At 57.9% G+C, this 15,828-nt stretch overlaps 2 protein-coding genes across 7 annotated transcripts in view; one reads left to right on the top strand and one right to left on the bottom strand.

Annotated features, from left to right (window-relative positions):
• The window catches only part of PAK4 (p21 (RAC1) activated kinase 4), a 21,143-nt gene extending 6,590 nt beyond the window's left edge, over window positions 1-14,553 (top strand). For 2 of the 6 annotated variants that reach the window (XM_021379033.1, XM_021379036.1), the window contains exons 2-9: window positions 8,492-8,715; window positions 10,358-10,960; window positions 11,445-11,885; window positions 12,144-12,277; window positions 12,348-12,474; window positions 13,397-13,522; window positions 13,611-13,745; window positions 13,825-14,553. In XM_021379033.1, coding sequence (XP_021234708.1) covers window positions 8,512-8,715; window positions 10,358-10,960; window positions 11,445-11,885; window positions 12,144-12,277; window positions 12,348-12,474; window positions 13,397-13,522; window positions 13,611-13,745; window positions 13,825-13,980 — 1,926 coding nt within the window. In that variant the 5' untranslated portion in view covers window positions 8,492-8,511 and the 3' untranslated portion in view covers window positions 13,981-14,553. Of the gene's footprint in view, window positions 1-37; window positions 1,415-1,485; window positions 1,918-1,969; window positions 2,427-3,086; window positions 7,388-8,491; window positions 8,716-10,357; window positions 10,961-11,444; window positions 11,886-12,143; window positions 12,278-12,347; window positions 12,475-13,396; window positions 13,523-13,610; window positions 13,746-13,824 lie in introns of those variants that run through there. The other 4 variants (XM_021379037.1, XM_021379034.1, XM_021379035.1 and 1 more) reach the window with 4 other exon arrangements.
• SYCN (syncollin) lies at window positions 14,720-15,822 on the bottom strand. The gene has a single exon (XM_021379045.1). The coding sequence runs from the start codon at window positions 15,629-15,631 to the stop codon at window positions 15,236-15,238; it is 396 nt and encodes a 131-aa protein (XP_021234720.1). The 5' UTR covers window positions 15,632-15,822; the 3' UTR covers window positions 14,720-15,235.

Here is a 15,828-nt window from a genome sequence, read left to right on the forward strand (position 1 = left end):
GCAGCTGGAGGGAAGCAGAGTGGCAGGACATCATCAGGGTGCAGCACTGCAGGGACACGCTCACGGTGCGGGGGGTTTCATTGGGTGGTGCTGGTGCACGCTCAGGCCGTGTTGGGTTTGTCTGCAAGGCGAGGATTAGCAGGACATGCTTCTGCTAATTTTGTTAAAATTCTGAAAGATACGGGGGTAGAACTTCCTTTGATGTGCTTTTATCTTTCTATGAATTAATTAGCGCGTTTCACAAGACTCTGAAATTGATGCTGGGGGCTCTTTGTGCTCTTGGCAGCCGAGCAGAACAGCTGGTGGATTTCTGTAGTCACAGCAGCTTTTGATGACTGAAAATCGGAGGTGTTGAAGCTGCTGCTTGTTCTATGTCAGAGAAACAACTTTCCAGAAGGACAAATGGGTTTTGCCTCTTAGACTGGGAGACGCACAGCCGCTCGAGCTCGCTCCGCATCAGCATTCTGCCCGGCTCTCCACTGCTGTTTTTTTTCCTTTCTGAAAAGATAAAAGAAGAAAGCTGTGAATGCTGAAATACAACCTCTTGCCCATTTGCTTTATGAGGGCTCAGGTGCCACCAAGTGGAAATGACCCCGGGTGGGTGATGCCGGGCCGCTGGCCTTCGCAGCAGTTCCATGGAGTGTGCACTTGGCAAAAACCATTTTTGCACCTGGTTTTGCAGCTGGTGCTGCAGCGCATGGAGCGCATCAGGATGAGATGACCGAGGTGTGAGCTGGGGGGCAGATGGTGGGAGATTTGTTCTCATCCGCTGATCCTTTTTCCCACATCTTTCTCCTGTGATTCTGGGAAAGCTTCCGAGTGCAAATTAGCAGTCCAACGAGGCTGCTATAGATATTTTGATCCATGAATATTCTGAAAAAGAACAAGGAGGAAAACGAGGACAAATGGGAAGTGAGCAATCTAGTTGTAAACCCTGCTAGGTGATTAACATTCACAACCATGTTTTTTTTCCTCTTTGCTCATAAAAAGCATTTAAATAAGAATTGAGCTGCACAGACCTCTTGGAGATGCTGTTGGGCTGTGCTGGACGGAGCAGGGCTCGCTGCTGCCCTGTGATTTGCTCTCCCTGTCCCACTCGCCACCTGCTGCCTTCACTCTGGTGCAGCAGAGCTCGAGCTGCCCCTGTGTTGTGCCAAGTTGCCCATGGAGGCTGCTGGGGGGGAAGTTCATTTGCAAGACATGTAATTGGGCCAATTCAAGGGTGTTTCCTCTGAGTGAGCACAGAAGAGAAGAGAGAGTTCCTTCTCAGAGCAGGTGGATTGGAGGCTGTGCCCCATGGGATCGCCCAGCTCCCACCGCTTCTCCTTAGGGAGCAGCATGCTGCTCATCTGCGCAGAGCTGTGCGGAAAACAGATGAAGAAGCAGAGCCCTGAGCCGTGATCCTTGCCCTTAGGTGAGGCTTACAGCCCTGGGATGAGCTCTGGAGTACTGAGGAGGGTCCTGGCGTCCCCCCACCAGGTTTTGGGGCTGCTGTTCCTTAATCAGAGCTCTCTCTGCCAGCGGAACTTGCAGGAGAGGAGCCAGCACTTCTGGCCAGATACCGCCCCTGCTTTCAGGGTGGGTGAGGGACCTGGAAGCGGTGTAAGGAACACCCACATGAGCAGGGACGCACCGGAAAGGCCACGGGCTTTCCACCTTCCCCTCTCTGTCCTTCCCTGTTTCCACGGCCGGAGCACTTGACTGGCTGCTTTGTTTCAAATGTTGCTGCCTCATTGGCTCCCGGCTCAAATCTCCTCTATTCCTGCTCCACTTCTTACAAGCTTCGCTGTTAACCCCTCCGAGCCCCGCAGCTGCCGATCCCAGCTCCTCTCCTCCTTCCCTCCTTCCTCACTTGCCAACGGATCCTTGCAGCGTGGGCGAGCGCAGCGCCGGAGCCACTTCCAGCCCCAGAAAATGGTAATGGCACCACAGAACGGAGGTGGGCGCCTGCAGGGAGGTGGCGCGGAGCCGGGAGGAACCTGTTCTTTGGGCGGCTAACCTTGGAGCAAGGCTTGCGGCACCAGGAAGCAGCACGGGGCTTGGCACGGTTTCACCCTCTGTTCCCATGCCCCTCGGTGTGCTGCTTGTCCCGGTGCCGTGCCGATGATGGAGGGGAGCAAAGCCCGTCTGTCCCCGTGCCAGCCTAAACCCGGTCACAGCAGGCAAAAAGGGGCAGGGTGAGAGCCCACCTGCCCCGCTCACCCCATCCCCAGAGCCCAGGGTGCCGCGTCCCAGTCCCGCCTGGCTCCAGAGGCACGGGAAGTTCTGAGTCAGGAGCAGGAGCACAGTGGCTGTGGCTGCTGGCCCCAAACCCCCGTTCTGTGCTGGTGTTCCTCAGCCCCGTGCCCTCCTGCCCCAAGAGTTCCTCTTGTGGCAGTTTTCCTTCCTTCTTTCCCCTCTGGCACGCAGGAAGCAGAATGGTGATGGTGAGTAATGCGGAGTCTTGCTGATATATTTTGTTAATGAGTTTCAGGCAGAGTTTGGGAGGGGGTGAGCACGGAGGGGAGGCTGCTCGGAGGAAGTTTCTTTGCTTTTCAAGCTCGGGTGAGGCTGAATGTACTGGAAACATGCAGAGCAGTGGGGCACTCTCCATCTTGCTGCTGGAGCAGGTTTGTTTGCCCTTCACTCTGCTGAGCTGGCTTTTGGAGGCAGCAAGCTCAGTTCTGGCCGAGGCGAGCAGGGGATTCTCTTTGCACTGGTCATGGTGTTTGTATGGGAGGCAGAGCCTCGGTCTTCTTGGTTTAAGCCAGTAGGAAAGGGGAGTAATTCCTCCTGGACCAGGGTGTGGGCAAAGCTGAGACCCACATCTGTGCTGCGCCAGAATTGGACTTTACGAAACAAATATCCCTTTGGAGCAGACTTCCTGCTCTGCTCCACCTGGTGCATGGGTTGTGGAGGGGAAGAACTCAGTGCTGGTTAATGCTTCCCAGCTGGTGGTGAGCAAAACAATCCTACGGGAAGCACGGGATGGTGGGGTGTCCCTGGGTGCCTGCACGATGAGGTCAGCAGCACAGGGCTGATTGAGCCCCTGTGAAATGTCCCTGGGGGGGGGGGGGGGTCAGCACTGTGATGCGCCGCTGCTTTCGGATTTGGTCTCTGTTTAATGAGATCCGTTTGGAGCATACTCAGCTCAGGAGAGATCTCAGAAGTGGAGCTGTGCCCACACCCAGGCTCTCGCTGATGCTCTGTGTGCACAGTCAGTGAGAGTCCTGCAAGTTGTGTGGGGCACAAAGTCCTTGCAGGGACACAGAATGCTTAGAGAAGAGGCAAGTGTGCAAGCGGCGCGGCCGTGCCAGGGGAAATCAGTGCTCATAGACTCCTTCTCAATCTTTCTTTCCTTATTTTTTCACTTTTGAAAGGTGAGAGTGAGCTCCCAGCTCATGATAGCGTAAGGCTGGGGAGCTTGCCAGCAGTGGGGAATATTCTGCTCTATTTTAGTTTACTCCTCGCTGCCAGAAGTGTTCGTTAATGGCTGACTAATTAAACAAAGCTGAGATAAAGGGAATGTGACCTGGGTTTGGACAGGGCTGAGGAATGTGCAGAGCTCCAGGAGAGGCAGAGGGGTGGATTTTAACCCTTCCCCATCCCCATGGCTGGCAGAAACACTGCTGATGTGTTGGACCGAGGGTTGGGGATAACAGTGAGGGGGGTCCTGGCTCCAGTCGTGCCTCTTCATGTTGCTGTTCTGCTGCCAATACACAAAGATTTCCGTGAGATCGGGCTCGATTTGGAGCTTGGTTGGCTTAAGTAGCGGAGTCCCAAGGTGTTCTGCTGCTCACGCCTTCTGTGTGCAGGTAGATAAGGACCCTCCAGCTGTACTCACTTTCCTTCTGCCCAGCTTTCTCTGCCTGGAACCTGGCAATGACCACCCCGAGAGAGGTGCCCTGTGCCTCCAAATCATCCAGACATGGGATTTCTGCCCGTGGTACTGCACGGGGTTCCTCTGTGGGGGCTTTCATGGGAAAGGAGCCAGCGCTCAGGAAGTTTTCCAGGGTAGAATTTGGAGTAGGTGCTCTGAGGAGCAAAGAAAGATGCTGTGACTTCTGCAGAAAGCCAGCATGATGCGTGCAGGTGGCAGCAAGGGGGAACCAGAACGAAGTGGGCACACACGCACCCCAGGATGCTCACCCTGGGATGACTCCAGCCAGCAGTGCCTGTAGGGTGAAGTTTCCCTCACTCAGCAATCCAGGCTGAAGCTGTGCGCGGCCTTTTGAGCTTCAATCAGCCTCGCCTGCTGGGATAAAACTTTGTCAAGGTAACAAGCACAGTCAAGGGAGCCTGACGGGGAGGTTTGTTTGCGGCACAGCTCACGCCCAGCTGCCTGCCCCTGAGGAATGCTTGGCGTGGTTCAGGATCTGGCCCCATGGTGCTGGCAAACACGTGGAGCACAGCTGTGTCCGCTCGGGGCACAGCGGCCTCTGGAGGAGTGAAACGGGGGCTACCAGTACCCCAATTTGTGCAAGAATGGGCGGTGGTGGAGGCTTTCCCCCTTCCCCAGGTGCTAGGGAATTATTAGAATTTATAGAAACAGGGTCTGAGAAGGAGAAGCCCAGACTGAGTAAGGAGGGAGTGTTGGTGCAGTGCTGGAGCGAGGCGGGCAGCCGGGGCTGGGATTTCCTGCCTGCAGGAAGAGGTTGTCTCTAGAGCCACTAAGTTTCGCACCGAGCAGTGTGAAGGAAGCTGAATCAGGAGACTGAAATGGGAGGAAAAGGCCACAATCACACCAGCAGGCAGTGAAAGTGGCAGAGGGGCCCAAAATCAGAGCGAGCCACGCTGGTAGGACGGGTTGGGTCAGCGTGGGATGGCATTGCTCCCGCAGCTTGAGAAACAAAAGGGTTAAACAAACAAAGCATAAAGCGGGGCCTGAAATGCCAGGCTGCCTGTGTTTGTTTTACTCTGCTGCCTCCGTGTCCAGATCCTGCGTGGGAGGGGTGTGCTTCCTCCAGCCGGCTGCTTTTACCGACAAACAAACAAAACTGGTTTTTCCTCTGCTGAGATGTCAGGGCTGGATCCGACGACGTGCTGCAGTCTGATGGCTCATCCCACCGTCCGACAGCAAACCAGCAGCGGCCGGCGGTCACCGTACCCTCCTGTCCCTCACCTTCCTGGATCTTCTGAGTGCATTTTCCTCTTTGATGTGCTAAACCCCAAGTTGCTTCTACAGTGAAAATGCCGACCTCTGCACTCGTGTGGTTTCGGGCAAGCCAGAACGCTAGGAACATCCAACAGCGGTGTCAGGGTGCTGGGTGCACTGCTGGCACCACACCTCGCTGACAGCAGATCCTGGCAGCAAGAAGCTGGAGCCCGGAGCCCGGCAGTAGGTGCACAGCTTCCACCAGCAACACCTGGACAAGGACCCCTTTGCCCATCCCTGTCACACCTCTGCTTGTCGCTGAAGGTGTGAGGACAATGCGGCCTCATGGGGTTTTGTTCTTTGCAAACCATTCTGGAAAGCTTTGAGCTGTACAGGGCTGTCGTTGTGGTCCAGGTGCTGGGGATTGCAGCCTGGTTTTGAAGCAAATCAGGGCTGGCTTTGCAGTGCTGTTACACTTGTTCTGATGGTTGGTTCTGGCCAATGCTCTGTGCTGCATCCAGGGAAAATGCAGAGTTTAAGGCTGTTGGCAGTTTTAGGGTTGCATTAGCAGCAATCTGAGCGTCCAGCCTTTCCCCTTGGCTCTCACTGGTGTTTTCACAAGGGTCTGATAGGTCCAGTCTTGTTCTGATTTTCTTTGCAGAGTCTGTGCCAGGCAGAGCATGCCACCAAGTGCATGGCAGAGAAATAGGGAAGGGAATCCTACCAGCTTTTCTCTGACTTAGGTCTTGTGCTCAAGTTGGCGCTGAGGACTTGCTGTGAGCAACCTGCATCCATCCTCAGTGTAGCTGAATATCAGGTGATGACCAAGAGCACTGGTACATGGTTTCGAGTGTGCTCACTCTGTCCCTTTCCCCTTAGGCTGAGCTCGGGGGGAGTGGGTCCGCAGCTGTTGTCAGCACTCAGGTCACACTGACTTCAGTGCCTACTCTGCTAAGGCTCAACACAGAATTGTTGATTTTGGGAAAGGCTTGCCAGCACTCCGAGCTCCTGCTGAGCAGCATCAACGTTGTACCTCTGAGCCTGGAAGGATGCGGGCGTTCCGCTGGTGTAAACAAGCCCCCATTGTGTGAAGCTGTGGTGTTTACACGAGGAGAAAGGGCTCTGGGGTCCGCCTTGGGGCCAGGCTTCCTCTGCAGCTTTGTTCTGTGCTTTCCTTCGGGCTGGGTCCCCACTGCCCCACTGAGGTGGTCATCTCCCCCAGTCCTTCATGGGGCAGCTCGTGGACCCCACTGTGCCCAGTGGCAGCCACAGGGTGGGCGCAGTGCGGAGCATCGCTCTCGTGGGACAGCGCTGCATGGATACCCCCTCGTCCATCACCACTGCATGACCTCTGGTTTCTGAGGAAGTATCTGCGCTGCGTTCCTCGATGCTGCTGAGGGCAGAAGCATTTCCTGACCTTCTAGCACATTCCTACCACGTACCATGGGATGAGTCCATCTCCAGCTGCTGCTGGTTCATCAGTTCCTTGACGCATCTGTGCTACATCTGGAGTGCTCACCTTGGAACCGTGGCTGGAGAGCCACAGGAACATGGCTCTGAATCTGGGGGGAACCCTGAGCGCTGAGCTCAGCTGGAAGGAACTCTCCCTTTTCTGCACCAACCATACAATTTCTGGGCTCCTCATCGTGGCTGTCTTCATCCCAGGACCCTGTGTGATGCATTTAGCTGTGGCCAGTCTCAATCAGAAATGCTGTGCCAGGACCAAGCAGCACTTCTTGGAGGTCTCTTGCAGGCTGATTTTGCTGATGGTTTTTTAAAATAAAATAAAAAGAAGCAAGCTCTCCCTGCAGTGTTCACAAACAAGATGAAGAAGCGCTGAGATCTGCAAGCAGCACAGGTTGTAGCTGAGTGGTGATTGCTTGGTCTCTTGGCTGGGCCCAGCTCTGCAGAGGGAAGCCATGCAACTGTCAGGCCTTGAATTTGGTACCAAAGCTATGCTGGCCACGTTGCTAAGTTTAGTTTCAGCAACCTTGATAGATGTTTAAATGCCTGAGCAAACAGTCTGTTTTCCTGCTGGAACTGAACACCTGTGTGCCCAGCTCTTTGCAGGCCAACCTGTTTTGCTCAGAAGTTTTCCCAGCTCCTATCCTGAAGTGCTGCCTGGAGAACAACCCCTGCTCGTGGCTGCAGTCCTCAGTGACGCTGCAGCAGCCGTGTCTCCAAGAAGCAGCACCAGTTCTGCAGCACGAGGCGGCCCGCAAAGCCCCGACTCCCAGAGGAAGGGCAAAAGCTCGCGTGTGTGGGCAGAGTAGAGCCAGGGAAGCTGGCCAAAGCCACAGGCTGGTGGCCAAGGTGAGGCTGGAGCCCTGGCTCTGCACAGGCTTGCCCCTTCTTGGAGCTCCGCGTTGTGCCCTGGGCTCTGTGCCCACGGGATGGGCACCGGCATGGGATAGAGAGCTGTTTTAAAGTGTTTGGGTAGCATCAGAGCACAGACTGTCTGCTACTCTTCACTGCTGGAGAAGGAAGGAGAGTGGGGTGGGATACTGGTGAGCATGGGACTCGCTCAGTTGTAATGTGGGGCAGCTCAGGGGCTCGTGGCCATTGCCTGGGTGTCACAGGGCTGCCTGGGCTCACACTTGCTGCCAGGCTGCTCCTGTCTTTGCACTCTGAGGTCTTTAGAAGACTCCAGCTTGTAATTGTGGGAGGCTTTTGCTATGTTTTTAAATTTAGGAGCATTACATCAAAGCAGGCTGAGCAAAGGGAGAGGAGGGAAGACGCTACAACAGCAACATGCCTGCAAGAGCAGGGTTCAGAAAGCAAATGCTGTCCTGGATGCGGAGCAGCCCAGGTGCAAATTGCACAGGAGTGACCCAGGCAGGAAGTCGGGCTGCTGCTGGAGGAGAAGACGTGGCCAAACCAGTGCTCCACAGCTCAGCAGAGGACAGCAGCCCTCGGCTTGCATCACAGAGGAGCAGTGCTGGCAGTGGGAGGAGGAGCCGAGTCCATCGTCTGGCCACGCAGTGGCAGAGGGACGTGGGCTGAGGCTGAAGCCAGCATTTCTCCTGTGCTGTGCAGAGCCCTTGGCTGCCCCGGTTATGATTGCTGCTGCGCCATTGCATTGCTTACAGGTAGAGACAGAGCAGACTGAGGCTGTGAGCAGGAGGAGCTCGGCAAGGCTTTTAGGCTAGGGGAGCCCCAGTGCAGCTTGAAATAAAAACCAGCGATAGCAAAAATGGGGGATGAGCAACTGACAAAGGGAGCAGCCCACCTGGTGTGAGGGCTGCGCAGCAAGGCTGGGAGCTGTGGGGTTGTGCTGGATGGAGGTGCTTCCTTTTTGGCAAGCAATGCCTTTCCCAGAGAGCACAGTCCATTCCTGAAGAATGGATGCTCGTTTTACAGCCCCCACCGCCCGTGTCCTCCTCCAGACCTCACTGTGTCCTCTCTTTGTCCCCGCAGGTCTTCTAGCCGCTCTAACCATGTTCAGCAAGAAGAAGAAACGCATCGAGATCTCCGCACCTTCCAACTTTGAGCACCGTGTCCACACCGGGTACGACCAGCAGGAGCAGAAGTTCACAGGACTGCCGCGGCAATGGCAGGGCATCATCGAGGAGTCTGCCAAGCGGCCCAAGCCCCTGGTGGATCCAGTGTGTATCACAGCCATCCAGCACGGCTCGCAGAAGGTAAGCGGCCCTGCAACGTGGTGAGGGGACCAGTTGAGGGCTGGGGGCTGATGGAAACATTTTGGGAGGTGTTTGTGCCCTCTCCCTGGGGTGCCACAGGGAAGGTAAGGTGGCCATTAGGTTCCTGAAACCTCTCAGTGTGCTCCACAACCAGCTGCTTTTTCATGTACCCCCTGCTGCCCACACGGGAGGAAGATAGGTGCGGAACAAAACTTCTCCCCTTCCTCACCCTGCTGCATTCTCCTGGACACTGGAGGAAAAAAAAAAAAATCCAAGGAGAAAACAACCAGAGCGGTGCCTGTCCCTTCCCTTCCCATCCCATCCTCTCCCTGTGCCTGTTTCCCCAAGCCACTGTTATGTCATTGTTTTAAGTCTGACTCGTCTGCTTGCCTCGATTGAGGAAACCCACACCATCTCTGTGCCCTAGCTCTGGTGCTCCTCTGCCTTCACCCTCCCTAGGTCCCCAACTCTGCTCCCTTCTGTTCCACCTGGCTGCTCTCTGTTGGTGACAAGAAAAGGCACTGACACTATTGGATCTGTCCCATGCCCACCCCCTTGGGTGAGATGGACTTTGGCAGGAGTCAGAAAGAAACCCCGATGGCTTGAACCACAAAAGGAGAGTTAGGGCACGGTGCTCTCCATGCAAGGGCTTTTGCTTTGCAGATGATCCTGGAAGCAGTCCCCTCTGCTCAGTCTCATTCAGGCCAAGCTCAAAGGTCAGGTCCAGCCAGAGAAGGGAATGGGCTGCAAAGCCTTGTTGTTTGGGCTGAGGAGCTGATGGCTTCCAGAAGGAGAAGGGCTTGCAGACGTGCAGTGTGGTAGGCAGGCTGTGGTGCTGCTGGGCAGCATGGAATTGTGGATAAAAGGTGTGCACATCCTTCCTGGAGACCTTGGAAATGACGCAAAGTGCAGTAACCCTCTAGCTACCCTTCTGCCTCCCCTCTATCTGGTAGCAAAGCTCGGGCCTGATAGCAGAGGAGCAGTGTCCCAGCAGGAGCTGTGTTGGCCCCTAGCCAGGCTTCTGCTGGGAGTGAAATCTGCTGCTGCTGCGTGGTTCCTGATGATTATGTTTGTGGCCAAACAAAGCCCCCTGCACTCTGGGTCCTGGCCAAGTGCCACAAGCCTCAAGGCAGAGCCAGTGCCAGCAGCAGCCCCCCCGGGACCCTTCCCCATGAGCCCCCGCTCCCCTGCACGGGACTCAGCCTGGCATTGGCCCGTACAGGAAGAGAGAGACAGCCGGGTCTGCTCCCCAGCGCAACTCTGTTTCCTACCTCCTGGAGGGGCTCAGGACAGCATGGGCAGACCCCTGAGACTGTGGGGACGCCAGATCTGCCTTCTACCTGGCCTCCAGCATCCCCATCTGTGTGTGAACCTGGTGGGGTCACCTCCTATTAACAGCACTCTGCTCATCGTGTGGTGATCGAATAGAGGTAGTGTCCGTGGCAGTCAGCAGAGATCCCATCCCATCCCTCCCTTCGTCCCGTCTGTGTGAGCCGCCCCCTGCCCCCGTCACCACCAGGCATTTCATTTTTATTTTTGTTTTATTTTCTTTCATTTTTTTTTGTATTTTTTTGTTTTTTTTCTTTTGTTCTGTTTGTGTTCCGTGTTCCTGTCTGCCTCTCGTCCCACGTCCTGCACAAAGACCATCGTACGGGGCACCAAAGCCGCCAAGGACGGCTCCCTGACCTGGCTGCTGGATGAGTTTGAGAACATGTCCGTGTCCCGTTCCAATTCTCTGCGCAGGGACAGCCCCCCCTTCCCGCCCCGCCGCGACCAGCTCTGCCAGGAGAACGGCCTCTCCGAGGACACTGGCCGCAGCAAGGAGAAGAGCTGCCCCGCACCCCGTGGCGAGCCCGACCGGGGCAAGGAGCGACCCCGCGAGCGGGACCCGCAGCGGCCCCGTGGGCAGGAGCCTGGCCCCAGAGCCGGCGGCCGCCCGCCCCCTCCCGAGTACCCCAGGCCCCCTGAGCGGGACGGCCCCGCCGACAGGGACTGCAGCGAGCGGGATGAGCGCGTGGTGCGGCGGGAGCGCGCCGAGCCCTGTGATAAGCGGCCCAAATCCACCTACGGCAGCGAAAGCAGCCCACAGTCCCCCCGCGACAAGCGCCCGCTCTCTGGGCCCAATATCCGGACTCCCAACATCCCCGTGTCCGAAGGGGTGATGAAGACAGCCCAGCAGACGGGACGACCCTTTAATACCTACCCGCGGGCTGAGACCGACCCTGTCCGGGGTGCAAGTGCACAGGTAACGGCTCCTCTGCTCCCCCTGCTCTGAGCCACTCCGCTTAGCAGAGATCTCTCCTTCCCCCCAACCCGGGGGGCTCTCCTCACTCTGCCTGGCCTCCACCTCCTACAACAGCAGCCTCTGCCCTGCTTCCTAAGCCAGCGCCAGCTAACGGGCTTCTTCGCTTCAATTAAGACTGTTGAAGACCACCAGCGCCCTGTGCCGCAGGGGGCTGCGTCTGTTCTGTGCTTTCCTCCCTGGGGCTGTGCCATGGCTCCTCACGCTGTCCTCTTTCCTCTTTGATCTCCGAAGCAGCCGCCTGCGGTCATTTATCCCCATTCCTCGCTGTCCTTGCTCCTTCAAACCCATCTGGTGCAATTAGTTCCTCTGGCACCATCCAGCCCTGCTAACGCCTGGACACGGTGGTGTTGGTACTTCAGGGCCAGCGGCAATGTTCCACGCAATCTCTCATGGCTCTAACAGCCCTCTCCTCCCTTCTTTGCAGGCTGAGCTTCGGCCGGGCCGACCACAGGAGACAGCACCCAACGGGCCAGTGAGTGGCACCGCCGGCTCCTCCCGAGCCCAGCCCCTTGGCCCACCCCGCTCCAAGGTCCCTGAACCCCCCGCTGGCCTCACCCCACACGCCTCCGAGCCCCACCTGGCCCGCCCGCCGCAGCCTGGCCCCCCACCACCTGCTGTTGGCCCACAGCAGCCCCGCTCACCTCAGCGCGAGCCCCAGCGTGTCTCCCACGAACAGTTCCGGGCAGCTCTGCAGATGGTGGTGGATCCTGGAGACCCCCGCACCTATCTGGACAACTTCATCAAGATCGGGGAGGGCTCCACTGGCATCGTCTGCATCGCCACCGTGAAGAGCAGCGGCAAGCTGGTGGCTGTCAAGAAGATGGACCTGCGCAAGCAGCAGCGGCGTGAGCTGCTCTTCAATGAGGTACAGGCAGCGGAGCAGGGGCAGTGCACTGTGGCTCACACGGCACCTGATATTGGGTGTCAGATGCAGCTGCTTTGGGACTGGGAGCTAGGGCTGTTGCTCATGGTGTTTATGGAGTTGTGCACCGGGAGCTGTTTCCTCCCTGTGACTCAGGCATTGATGGGCAACTGCCCATCAGTGAGCCCCGTTCACCACCCACCCCAACAAACCCATCCCAAGGAGATGGGCACCACCGAGCCCACCCCACTCTGCCTGCAGGTGGTGATCATGCGGGACTACCAGCATGAGAACGTGGTGGAGATGTACAACAGCTACCTGGTGGGCGACGAGCTGTGGGTGGTGATGGAGTTCCTGGAGGGCGGCGCGCTGACCGACATCGTGACGCACACCCGGTATGTGCCTGGGGACCCCAGCCCCTCCCGGCCCCCTGGCCACCCACCCCTGACCCTCTCCCTCCCGCAGGATGAACGAGGAGCAGATTGCGGCTGTCTGCCTGGCCGTGCTGAAGGCGCTGTCCGTGCTGCACGCTCAGGGCGTCATCCACCGTGACATCAAGAGTGACTCCATCCTGCTGACACACGACGGCAGAGTAAGTGTCGTTGCCACAGTGTGGCCCCACTGCCCTGCAGGGCGGGACCAGGTGGCACCAGACCGACATCCCCACTCTGCAACAACTCCTGCTTCCCTGCCCTGACTGCATCAGGGTCTCATTAGGAAGTCTGGATGGGCTCTGCTGAGTGGCAAACACCATCCAAGTGGCTCTTATGTTGGGTTTGGCACGTGTGCAGCACCGTGCCTCCTCAGGGTGCCCCAAGTGCTGGGCTTTGAGCCTCAACCAGAGGCCTTTCTGAACCCTAAATCCTTCTCTGGAGGTGCCAGAGCCAAGCGTGTTCTTTCTTCCTCCAAAACACCACCAGAAAACACTGGCAACACAAACACCAAAGGTGTTGGTGTGGTCAGAGGTGGGCCATCTTCTTTGATAGGATGATGGGGAATGGTTTTAAACTAGAAGAGGAGAGATTTAGGCTAGACAGTAGGAGGAAACATTTTACTCAGAGTGGTGAGGCGCTGGCACTGCTGCCCAGAGAAGTTGTGGGTACCCAAGGCCAGGGATGGGGGCCCTGGGCAGCCTGAGCTCTTAGGTGGCACGCAGCCCACAGCACGGACTGGGGCTGGGAATGCTTTGGGGTCTCTTGCAGCCCAGCCGTTCTAGGATTCCGTGGTTCTGTGATCTTTAGGGTCCTTTCCAACCCAACCGTTCTGTGGTTCCATGATTCTGATTACACAGGAGCCAGAGAAGCTTTTAGAGGCTTTTAGGCTCTTTGAGGTGGATCTACAACCTGATGCTCTGCAAGAAGCATGTGGAGTGGAATTGGGGTTGTGAGACACCTGGAAAACCTCACAGGACAGGGTTGATCCTGGAAAGCGGCACTGAGAACGGAGCATCCGGCCAGCTGAACCCTGGCACTGGGCAGCGAGTGTTCTCATGAGCCGCCTTCTCCGGCCTCTAGGTGAAACTCTCTGATTTTGGGTTTTGCGCCCAAGTGAACAAGGAGGTGCCGCGGCGGAAGTCGCTGGTGGGGACCCCGTACTGGATGGCACCGGAGCTCATCTCTCGCTTGCCCTACGGCCCAGAGGTGAGCCCGCAGTGCAGGGGGGCTGTGGGGATGCGGAGGGGTGTTGCCCACCGGTGAGCCCCACCAATGTCCCTCCTCCCTTCTGCAGGTGGATATCTGGTCCCTGGGTGTGATGGTGATCGAGATGGTCGATGGGGAGCCTCCGTATTTTAACGAGCCGCCGTTAAAGGCCATGAAAATGATCCGAGACAATCTGCCCCCCAAACTGAAAAATGTGCACAAGGTAAAGGGGGTGGCTGGGCAGCTGGAATTTGACAGCCTCGCTCGGAGCCCCCCTGACGCCCCTCCGCTCTGTCCCTCAGGTCTCCCCCTCTCTCAAGGGCTTCCTGGACCGCATGCTGGTGCGGGACCCTGTGCAGCGGGCCACCGCCAACGAACTCTTGAAGCACCCATTCCTGGGCAAGGCGGGCCCCCCCTCCTGTATCGTGCCCCTCATGCGCCAGAACCGCATGCGGTGAGCGGCTGGCGGCTGCCCCACTGCCATCCTCGCCATTGCCTCTAACTGGATTTGTGACTGTGCCGCTACTGTGGGGGCACTGGGGGGGCCTGGCCCCCCACACCGTACTACTGAGTCGGGAGCGTGCAGGGAAGGGGGAAGCTGGCAGGGGACAGCAGTGTGGCCGTGCGATGGCACTGGCCCTGTCCCCACTCCTTCCCTGCAGAGGCTTGGGACTGAGGGCTTTTCCTGACTGCTCTGGATCTGACGTTGTCACCACCCTGGGATCCTTGTGAGGCATCTCAACTCAGTCCCCCCCATTTATTTTTTTTCCTCTTAAATCTTTTTCTATCCTTCTCTGGCCCTAGGGGCAGGCCACTGCCTGCACCCTGCGGGAGGGATATGTCCCCTCCCACCCCAACACTACAGCCCCATGGCCACACTACTGATCTGGGTCCCCCCTCCCAACACTTTTTTTGTTTCTGTTTTGTTTTTTAACAAAGCTATTTATATTGTCGTTTTGTAATGCCACAGTGCTGGAGTGCCCCAGGGCTGCTATGGGGTCCCCTGGAGATTACACGTGTCCTTTTGGAGAGCGCTGTGTCCCACTGTGGTTTTTGGGGAGAGCAGTGGCTGTTTGGGGCATGGTGGAGGCACCATGAGGTGGTGGCTGGGGGCACCTGCCTGCGATCGCCCTTAAAGCTGCTGCAGCCGCCTCTGCCTCATCTCCTCCCCCAATAAATGAGCGCCAAGGCAGGAGCTGCACATCCTCAAAGCTTTATTGGCTGCGCTCAGAGCTGTGTGGGGTCAGGGCACGGGGGGGGCCTGGCACTGCCATGCATCCGTGGTCCATGGGGTTGGGCAGGGGCTGGTGCTGAGCCCGTAGGCACACGTCGATGCGCGCTGGCTCGTGTTGCTCCGCAGGGCCTTGCATGGGCCCACGCGGGCTCACTTGGACGTGCAATGATGTGCGTTGACTGGTGGGGACCTGTGTCCACTCATCCTGGCGTGCTGGGCCGCAGGAGGAGCCCGTGGCTCATGGGCTGATGGCGACCGCGTTGACCCACACTGACTATCCCCGGCCTGTGTTGAGCTGCACTCGCTTGCGTTGACCCACATTGACGAGTGTTGACTCACAGTGACTGGTGTTGAGCGTTGACCCACATTGATGTTACCCCGCGTTGGTGCATGTTGACTCACGTTGACCCGTGTTGACCCACGTCGACTGGTGGTGACCCACGCTGCGTGGAGCAGCCCCGAGCGGCCCCGTGCCCTCCTCAGTTGCACTTGCAGTAGTAGGACCTGATGGCATCGTTCCAGTTCAAGAAGAGCCCCCTGCGCACCTCCTGCAGCCGCGGCACGGCGCCCGCCGAGAAGTGCTTTGTGCTGCCTTTCTTGCCGGCCCGTGACCACACCGTCAGCTCGCAGCGCGTGCCCACCACCAGCGAGGAGACTTCGCCGGCCCAGCCCTTGGGCATGTAGGGGACATCAGCGCCGGGCAGCACTGCCAGCGAGCTCCCGGCGCAGCATTCGTTGTAGTAGGCGCTGTCCTCGGTGTAGAGTTGTGCGCAGATCCGCGTGCCGTTGGCCGGCTTCAGGTCGGCGGGGGTCGGGCACTGGGCCCCGCACACCACCAGCACCGCCGCCAGCACCACTGCCAGCACCGCCGCCATCGTGTCGTGCCGTCCCCCGCGCCCACGGCCCAGATATATGTACCTGGTCCCAAGGATGCGGGGGGGAGGGGGCACCGCCAGGTGTTGGCCCCCACTCGATGTGCAGCCCCTCCTTCCTGGGAAGGGACCCAGCTGGCCAGGCCTGACCCCCCGGGACCACCAACCCTGGGAGCAGACCCAGGTGTCACCCCAACCCC

Source organism: Numida meleagris, chromosome 31, assembly GCF_002078875.1.
Source record: "Numida meleagris isolate 19003 breed g44 Domestic line chromosome 31, NumMel1.0, whole genome shotgun sequence".
Classification (NCBI taxonomy): domain Eukaryota; kingdom Metazoa; phylum Chordata; class Aves; order Galliformes; family Numididae; genus Numida; species Numida meleagris.

Excerpts from the sequence above, each read along its gene's own strand:
- SYCN (XM_021379045.1), bottom strand. The coding sequence starts at position 15,631 with ATGGCGGCGGTGCTGGCAGTGGTGCTGGCGGCGGTGCTGGTGGTGTGC.